This window comes from Myotis davidii, unplaced genomic scaffold, assembly GCF_000327345.1.
Source record: "Myotis davidii unplaced genomic scaffold, ASM32734v1 scaffold1036, whole genome shotgun sequence".
NCBI classification, from domain to species: domain Eukaryota; kingdom Metazoa; phylum Chordata; class Mammalia; order Chiroptera; family Vespertilionidae; genus Myotis; species Myotis davidii.
In genome coordinates, this window is record NW_006287260.1 from 702,328 (window position 1) to 711,413 (window position 9,086).

At 52.8% G+C, this 9,086-nt stretch overlaps 2 protein-coding genes across 2 annotated transcripts in view; one reads left to right on the plus strand and one right to left on the minus strand.

Moving 5' to 3' along the window:
- Positions 1–175: 175 nt before the first annotated feature.
- LOC102752927 (60S ribosomal protein L10a) lies at positions 176–1,442 on the plus strand (the record flags this gene model as incomplete). The annotated part of the gene is made up of 3 exons (XM_006759042.1): positions 176–347; positions 896–1,068; positions 1,241–1,442. Coding segments are annotated over 3 exons (516 nt in total), but the record flags the coding sequence as incomplete, so codon positions are not given.
- A 5,494-nt stretch (positions 1,443–6,936) lies between these two features.
- Positions 6,937–9,086, minus strand: part of TEAD3 (TEA domain transcription factor 3) — a 13,209-nt gene continuing 11,059 nt past the window's right edge. The window contains exons 11-14 of the mRNA XM_015560840.1: positions 8,953–9,060; positions 8,707–8,862; positions 8,471–8,623; positions 6,937–8,341 (exon numbers count right to left, since the gene is read on the minus strand). Coding sequence (XP_015416326.1) covers positions 8,228–8,341; positions 8,471–8,623; positions 8,707–8,862; positions 8,953–9,060 — 531 coding nt within the window. The 3' untranslated portion in view covers positions 6,937–8,227. The remainder of the gene's footprint in view (positions 8,342–8,470; positions 8,624–8,706; positions 8,863–8,952; positions 9,061–9,086) is intronic.

Consider the following 9,086-nt stretch of genomic DNA (forward strand, 5'->3'; position numbering starts at 1 on the left):
GGCCCCCCACCCTGGGTCTTAAAACAAGAGGGGAGGCGTGGGGAGGCCTCGGCCGAGCCCGCCGGCTAGTTTGAGAGCCAGACTAGCTGCTGGCGAACGCGGACGCTCTGGGTAAGGCTCTGGCTGCCGCGGCCCCGGGCCCGTCCACCCGCCTGGACACCCACGCGGGGCATGACCTGCTCTGTCCCCAAAACGCAGGCTGAAGTCCACGCCCCGCCCCAAGTTCTCCGTGTGCGTGCTGGGGGACCAGCAGCACTGCGACGAGGCCAAGGCCGTGGACATCCCGCACATGGACATCGAGGCGCTGAAGAAGCTCAACAAGAACAAGAAGCTGGTCAAGAAGCTGGGTGGGTGGGGCGGGGTGAGGGGGCCGTTCTGGGGGCGAGGAAAGCGGTGCTCAGACCATTGGGCTTTAAAGTGAGGAGAGGGTAGAATTGTGGCCAAAAGGCTGTGCTGCGGTTGGCTAGGTTGATTTGGGAAAGTTCTTTTCCTATTTGCTTCGAGGGTTGAACTTTGGGCGGGAAAGAGGAGGCGGCGGCCTCTAGGTGGTTCAAACCCACGGTCTCCGTTCAGTTGTCTAGTCAGGTGCTGGTGTTCTGAGTTGGAATTTCTAGTTCAAGGTCCAATTTAATTTCCTCTGAGGCTCTGGCCTACAGTTGTCATGTAGCGAGAGGTGGGAAGGCAGGATTAGCCAGTGTTTTGCGTTGCCACATGGGTTGTGGGTCGGCCTGGCCTCTGATAGCAGATCTTAGGGGAATGTTGGGCCAGTACAAGTTCAGAGGGTGGAGACCCCCGAACTGGAGTGAGGAAGGGGTTGCAGAGTTGGTCCTGTGCTGGGTTGGGGTACAGAGTTCGTTTGGAGGCTGGCCTCCCAATGGCTTATTCTCCTCACCAGCCAAGAAGTACGATGCCTTTCTGGCTTCAGAGTCTCTGATCAAGCAGATCCCACGAATCCTGGGCCCCGGCCTGAATAAGGCCGGCAAGTTCCCTTCCTTGTTGACCCACAATGAGAACATGGTGGCCAAAGTGGATGAGGTGAAGTCCACCATCAAGTTCCAGATGAAGAAGGTAAGTTAGGCCACGGTCATGGGAGCCCGGCTCGCCTTTCTGTGATCCTTCAGACATGTGATTGTCGCTGAGTAGGGTTGAAGCTGGTCAGCCTGGGCCCAAGCACTGCTTGCTGGGGGTGGACGGGCTATGCCGTCTGCCACCAGCCTGACTGACCGTCCTCTCCCCACAGGTGCTGTGTCTGGCGGTGGCTGTGGGCCACGTGAAGATGTCAGATGATGAGCTTGTGTACAACATCCACTTAGCTGTCAATTTCCTGGTGCCATTGCTCAAAAAGAACTGGCAGAACGTTCGGGCCTTGTACATCAAGAGCACCATGGGCAAGCCCCAGCGCCTGTACTGAGGCCCCACTAATAAACCATACTGCCCTGCGACCTCTTGTCTGCCTGTGACTGGGGAAGGGGCTAGGGCAGGGCCAGGGCTCCAGCCTGTTGCTCCCTGGTGTCAGAAGTTCATTTGGGGTCCTGGTCCATAGGGTCACAGCTGTTACAAATGAAGTTTGGGTTCCTAGGTGTTGCTGATGGGAATAATCCACAAAACCTGAGAAATTGGTCTAATACATTGGAACCTTGGTTCTTGAACTAATTCATTCATGAGGACTGTTCAAGAAGCAATTTGTTCACATTGTATGCGGGAAACATGTTTTACATTGACTGTAGGTAGTAGAGCGTGGGACACATTACACTTTTTATAGACTAGCGGTAGAACGCGTAAAGTTATCGTAAAAGTTATCGTAATTTTACTGAACATTGCCATTTGCGCAAAAAATTAGCAAAAATGGCACGTGCCACCTGTTAGCGCACAATAAAAGCTACCTGCAAACAATGTGTTAACCAAGCTTCTCCCCATTAGACAAACATTTATCAAACCACCCCCACTAGCCTTAAACAAATAACTTTCAGCACTCATTCTGTGTGGTGCAGCGCTTTTGCTGTTCCACATTTGTCTGCAAAATGGGTAGGATCAGGCTGCAGAAACTTCCAGGCCCTAACCTGCCCCTTTCCCTTACCTATTGGTGCCAGTGACTTGGTATACTGGGAAGTACCTGTGATTAAACCTTTCACTTGAATCTGCTTCATTTAACTTTGGTAAATAAAGGCCAGCTCAAACCACCAGTTTTTTAAATATAGCCAGAACCCATCCACCAGTTTATTTCGGAGAAGTGAGAAGCACCCATGGGCTGCTTCCTGCACATTCCCTTTTGGGGTTTGAGCCAGCAACCCAGGAAGGGTTGAACCATGACCTGGAGCAACACTAGCTGGGTGTCCCAACAGCTTTAATAGAGCTGAAAGGCTCATCCAAAGCATAAATAAAAATGCACCTCAAAACGGTTCATCTGATGTGAAACTGACAAGTGTACAAGGCTCTCAAAGTGGACCTTGAGTATCAGCTTGCCATTTTAGCTTTTAAGTTAAACTTGCAGGTAAAGTAGCTACGCTAATCGGATGAGAATGAGTTTTGGTTCTTAAGGTAGCCCTAGCTTGCTCTTTTCTCTGGTCTATTATAGTATTAGGAGTAATAAAATAGGCTTGTTTAACAATGTTCCCTTACCTAGGGAGGAGAAAAGCTGGCTATAAAATTAGGACCCAATTTTAGAAGTGTTTATGCATAGTAAAAATTATTGGAAGCTTACATAAAATTTGACTATGTTTAACTCATAGTTAAATGGTTTGGGGGAATTTCTGTAATCTTTGTAATCAAGAAAAAAGGCAGCCCAGCTGGTCTGGCTCAGTGGTTTAGCATCGACCCATGCATGCATCAGGAGGTCACTGGTTCAATCTCTGGTCAGGGCACATCCAGTTGTGGGCTCAATCCCCAGTAGGGGGCATGCAAGAGGCAGCCCAGCAGTGTTTTGCATTAATGTTTCTATCCCTCTCCCTTAAAAAATATTTTTTTAAAAATCGGGCGAGAACATTTGTGATTTAGTAACTAGAGGAATGTAATAAAAAAGTAACAAGTGAGTATATTTTACTAGAGGCTCAGTGCACCAAGTTCATGCACTGGTTGGGTCCCTAGCAGCTGCTGGCTGCCGGCCGGTACTACCCCACTTCCCCAGGCCTCCCCAGCTTCCCCAGGCCGGCCCTGCTCCCTGGTTGAACTCCTGGATGAACTCCCAGTTGGGACAATTTGCATACTACACTTTTATTATATAGGATGCCTTTTCCCTGCCATAAAGCTGCTTATAGGGCAATGGGTACAATTAAGAGAAAATAGAGCCATGAGGCAAAGGCATAGAGCAAACAGGTGGGCTCCTTGATGGGCACCCAGTGCAGTCCACCTCTGAGTCCAAGACCAGAAAGACATCTGTATCCACAGTGGTCCTGTCGTGAGCAGCATCCTGAGCCAAGGTTTCAGAGGTTTCTCATGGCCTCGGATGTACACTCAACCTGCTGGATGCGAGACCAGCCATGCCATTAATTGCCTGTAGGGCCTGAGGTCCCCCACTGCCTGAGTATGACTCCTCGGCCCCGCACTTGGGAGCCAGGGGAGCCTGTTGGGCAAGTCTGTTAATGTCTCAAACTCTTGCTTTCTATTTGGAAGTGCAGGTGATGATGGCCCCACATGAAAGAGTAAACTTAAAAGCATTACGGCCCTAGCTGGTTTGGCTCAGTGGATAGTGTCAACCTGCGGACTGAAGGGTCCTGGGTTTGATTCTGGTTGCGGGCACATACCCAGTAGGGAGTGTGCAGGAGGCAGCTGATCGATGTTTCTAACTCTATCCCTCTCCCTTCTCTGTAAAAAATCAATAAAATATATTTAAAAAAAAAAAACACCTGGCAACTAATATATAAAAGTTGGAAGATGGGAAGTGGAGTCTAGTTTTGTTTTGTTTTTAAAGTTTTGGAAACTCCAAGGCAAGGCAAATGGGTGTTTTAGAACTACTTGGGAACCTGAATCTTCCTGCATTGATCTGAACCTGAATTTAAGTCCAACCTACTCCACTTCGTAGGAGTCCTTAAAACCCAACTCTACACTAGCCACTCACCACCTTCAGCTGGGCTCTGGGGAATCTGTTTAGAGACCCAACGGCTGCTCTCAGAGGCCCACAGCATCTGGTGTGTGTTGGGGGAGACAGACAGAATCTATTGTAAATGAGGGTTGAGCTATTTCATCAAATCCCAGCCTCTAGACCAGGGGTGGGCAAACTTTTTGACTCGAAGGCCACAATGGGTTCTTAAACTGGACCGGAGGGCCGGAACAAAAGCATGGATGGAGTGTTTGTGTGAACTAATATAAATTCAAAGTAAACATCATTACATAAAAGGGTACGGTCTTTTTTTTTTTTTAGTTTTATTCATTTCAAACGGGCCAGATCCGGCCCGCGGGCCGTAGTTTGCCCACGGCTGGGCTAGAATGATTAGTGCAAAGCTCAGTGTGCACCTGAGCTATAATTCCGGGCTCAGATACCGGGGGAGCACGTTTTCCAGCAGTTGTGTGCAGGGAAATGAGGAGCCCTCATGAACCCCCAGGGCAGTGCTCTGGCTTTGACTGTGGAATTGACGAAAAGATGGCACCCTCCCTTTTCCCCGGAAACATCAGAACAGAAACAGAGGGGCAGGAAAGACAGGACTACAGGCCCCTTCTTTGGGCTCCAGCTTTGCTGACCCTTCTGTACAGCTTCCCACAGGCCCTGACAGGAGAGCCACTGCCAGAGCCGGGGCTTTGGGCTCCCAAGACTCACCTTCTTTATATAATTTTTATTTGTTGAATTTAGAGAGAGAAGTAGAGAGGAAAAAAACACCCATTTGTTCTTCCACTTATGCATTCATTGGTTGCTTCCTGTATGTGCCCTGCCAGGGATGGAGCCCACAACCCTGACCTATACACTCCAACCGACTGAGCTACCGGGCTAGGGCAATACCCACCTTATCCTGGTTCCTTCCCTATTCTGTAACCTCACAGTGAGTCATCACCACTTCATGGTACATTTGTGGTTGGGGGCAGGCGGTAAAGAGAGAAAGCACCCTAGCTGGTTTGGCTCAGCGGATAGAGCGTCGGCCTGCAGACTAAAGGGTCCCGGGTTTGATTCTGCTCAAGGGCACATGCCTGGGTTATGGGCTCCATCCCCAGTAGGCGGCGTGCAGGAGGCAGCCAATCAATAATTCTCTCTCATCATGGATGTTTCTATCTCTCCCTCTCCCTTCCTCTCTAAAATAAATATATATTTTTTTAAAAAGAGAGAAAACAAGGAGGCTGGTCAATTGCACCCCTTGACTTTTCTGCAGGAGAGACCTACATTATCCTTAAAGCAGTTACCGAAGGCTGAGTGCTCCGGGAGAGTAGTGAAGGCAACAGCCCTCGTGCTAACACTTCAGTCACTCAATAGGAGTCATCACTTTTTTTAAAATCCTCACTTGAGAGAGTATATTTTTTCCATTGATTCTAGAGAGTGGAAGGGAGAGAGGAGAGGAAAAGGAGGGGAGAGAAACATTGATGTGACAGAGGCGTATTGATTGATTGCCTCCCATACATGCCCCGGCCAGGAATCGAACGCCAGACCCTCCAGTGCACAAGCCAATGCTCCAACCACTGAATACCCCTGGCCAGGGCGATGTCATTACTTATTAGTGCAGAGATTGGATTTTTCATCCAGCCCCAGGGTCCTTCATAAGCCAATTTCTGCCTCCAGAACCCCCTCCCACCTGGTGGGAGCTCCAGATGCTACTAGTGACAGTCTGAAGTCCCTCCAGTGCGGTGACCAAGACAAGGGCCACCTGATCATTGAAGTGGTGCACCAGGGGCAGGGGCTTGGGGCAGGCAGAGCAGTTCACATCCTGGGGTTGCCCCTGACTGGCTGAGTGAGGAGAAGTGCCTCAGTCTGCTTCCCATCTGCAAAGTTGGAGCTGGACCAGAATGATCCAGAAGACTCTAGATTCTGGAGTAGGGTTGGCAGATTTAGCAAATGAAAATACAGGATGCCGCCCTAACCGGTTTTGCTCAGTGGACAGAGCATCCGCCCTCCGACTGAAGGGTCCCAGGTTCGATTCCGGTCAGGGGTAATGTACCTTGGTTGCACACACAATCCCCAGTAGGGGGCGTGCAGGAGGCGGCTGATCGATGTTTCTCTCATCGATGCTTCTAACTCTCCCTTCCTCTCTGTAAAATGAATAAAATAATTAAAAAAGAAAATGCAGGGTGTCCTGGTGACAGAATCTGTGGTCTTTGCTGATTTTGCCTTCGTGGCTTATCATCTTTAGCCAGTGAATAATTCTTTCATTTTGAGCTCATCTTATCCCTGATGACCCAATTATTGCTCTGGGTAATGACCCAGTCAGATCTTATTTAGAAAGAATTCTGTAGCTCTAAAACTCAGTAATAATAATAATCCTATATAATAAAGAGCTAATATGCTAATTAGACTGGACAGCAGAACGACCATCCAGACGACCTCCCGACCTTCCGGATGAAACTGGGGCTGCAAGGGCCTACCCTTGCACGAATTTCATGCATTGGGCCTCTAGTAATAATAAAAACTGGTCCCCGAAAGCAGAAAAGTGCCATAGGCAGTCTTTAGCTTGAATTTATTTTGTCTAGGATCATAAGACAAAATAAATGGCTTTTCTGTGTGTGTGTGTGTGTGAGAGAGAGAAAGAGAGAGAGAGAGAGAGCGAGCACGCACAACAGGAAAGGTCAGGCAGGCTGGGCTCAGTTCAGTGTGCAACCCACGGCAGGAGGGGTGTGGATATGGAGAAAGGTTGAAGCTGGAAAGCATTCATGGGACCCCAGAATCACACCTCTTTAGACTGAGGGTAGGGCTTGGGGGCCCCCGGAAAAGATGGGGGGAGGTGACACACCAGGACATAACCAGGGAGAGCCCCCCTGAAGCTGTTCCAACCCAGAAGCCTGGCACACAACTGGTCACACGACTAACCCACAAACAAATAACTTTAATTTCTCTTTCCGAGTAGGCCTTGAGGGCGCCTGCCCCAGCCCTGTGCCACGTTTATGATATAACCCATCACAGCTGGATTTAAAAAATACACAAAAATATATATAATATACATTATAAAACCTAGGTTGGGTTTGGAGGTGGCCTGAGCGATATGCAAACTGTGAGGACCTTCAGGAAGCTCAGGGGTGGGGGGCAGGGCAGGGGAGGGAAGGGCACAGTACTTCATATGAAACTCATCGATGCCCGGAGGCCGGGCGCTGAGGGGCCGGATGGTGGGAAGAGGCAGTGGGCAGGGTGCACCTTCAGTCCCAGAACGGGGTCTGGGGAGCTGCTCCAGGCAGGGAGACTGGCACCGGGAAGAGCAAGGTAGTGGCACCGTGGAGGGTTCACGTGGGCAAGAGAAAATACCGAAGCCTGTGCTGCCTCTCGTGCCCGGGCCACAGATCTGCCCAGGGGCTGGCATCTTCCTCCCTGACCCTCCAGCCTGCTTCTGGGGCTGGGCCTGCTGGGGAGCCTGGCAAAGGATCTGGGCCAGGGCAGCGTTGGGGGAGTGGCGCAGCAGGCTCCCTCCCAGGGCCCTGGCTGGATGCTGGGCTGACAGAGGGCGCCAAACAGGTGCTGAGTACCTGCTGCTCCCCTTCCCTGCTGGTCAGAGGCAGCTGTGTAGAGCCCCTCCCCAGCCTGGGGCCGTCTGAGGCAGGGAGATGTGTAAACTGGGCTCCGGACAGGCAGCCCTGGTGAGAACTCCAATTCCGCCCCCTCCCCCCCAGACTCCTCATCTGTGACACCGAGACCCATGATTGCTCTGCAGGTCAGAGGATGGCAGGAGGCACTGGGCCTGGCACATGGCAGGTGCAAAGACAGTGTGGGCTTCTCTCTTCCCAGCGCAACCCCAGCTCCACGCTCCTTCCTGGCCTCTGCACTCCGCCTGCCCTCCAGCCTCCCTCCCCCCCTTGTCCCAGCCCTGAGGGCCAGTGGCCACACACACCTGAGCCAAAGGTGTCCTCCCCTTCACTGAGGCTGGGCAGACCGAAGCGATGGTGGCTTGGCGACCCAGCCAGCCTGCCCCGCCGCCGAGCCCCCTCCCTTCTCCCACAGTTAAAGCGCAGAACAGTGGCGGGTGTGTGCTGGAGCAGGTGGGGAGGCCTCCTGGCCCTGGGCCGCGGCCTGGTGGGCAGATGAGTCCTCAATCCTGGACCCCCGGGTGCCAGGCAGGTGTGTGAGAAGAGGCTCGCCCTGGATCCTGGTGGTGGGGCAGAGGGCACCCTAGTCTTTGACGAGCTTGTAGACGTGGTGCTGGGCCCCGTGCTCGCTGGTGGAGACTTCGAAGACAAAAGCGATGACGAGCAGGGTCTCCTGGGAGTCGCGGCTGGTGACCACCTGGGGCCGAGCAGGAGGATTCGGGTCAGGAGGCGCAGGGCCTGGGGGTGTGGGCTGAGCCGCCCCTGCTCCCCTAGGGGCTCCGTCTCTTTCTCGGAGCAATGGGTCCGGCCCCCGGGGACCGCTCACCTGCAGGATGGTGAAGTTCTCCAGGACGCTGTTCATCATGTACTTCTCCGGCAGGTGCTTCAGCTTGTGGATGAAGTTGATCATGTACTCACACATGGGCGAGCGGTGGATGCGGTACACGAAGCGCCCGTTCTCCAGCTGCGCGTACTCCGTCTGCGGAGAGAGGGCCTCGCTGGGGCCTGCTCCTGGCCGTGCCCCCCCCCTCCCCACCCTCCCTCACTCCGGGACCCACTCACCTCCACCTTCTCCACCACCTGCTTGCCGAAGGAGCACACCTTGGTGGAGACGCTGATGGTCATGCTGTCGGCTGAGCTGTACTGGGAGCTGACCCCGTAGAAGGCGCCTGGGCCCTCCTGGATGGTAGGCACTGCCCACTGCCCACCACCCAGGCACTGACCACAGCCCCAGGGAGAGAGGTGGCCAGTAGGGTGGGCCCGGAACTGCAGGTCTGGGGGAGGGACTGGGGGCTGGGGGCGGCTCACCCAGAACTTGACCAGGAAGAAGGCATTCGGGGGGCCCTTCTCGTACAGCTCCTTCAGTCCGCCCTTCTTCTCGGGGAACTTGTCGTAGATCTGACGCACGTCCACGGCCTCCAGGGGCGGGTCGGAGAAGGCGG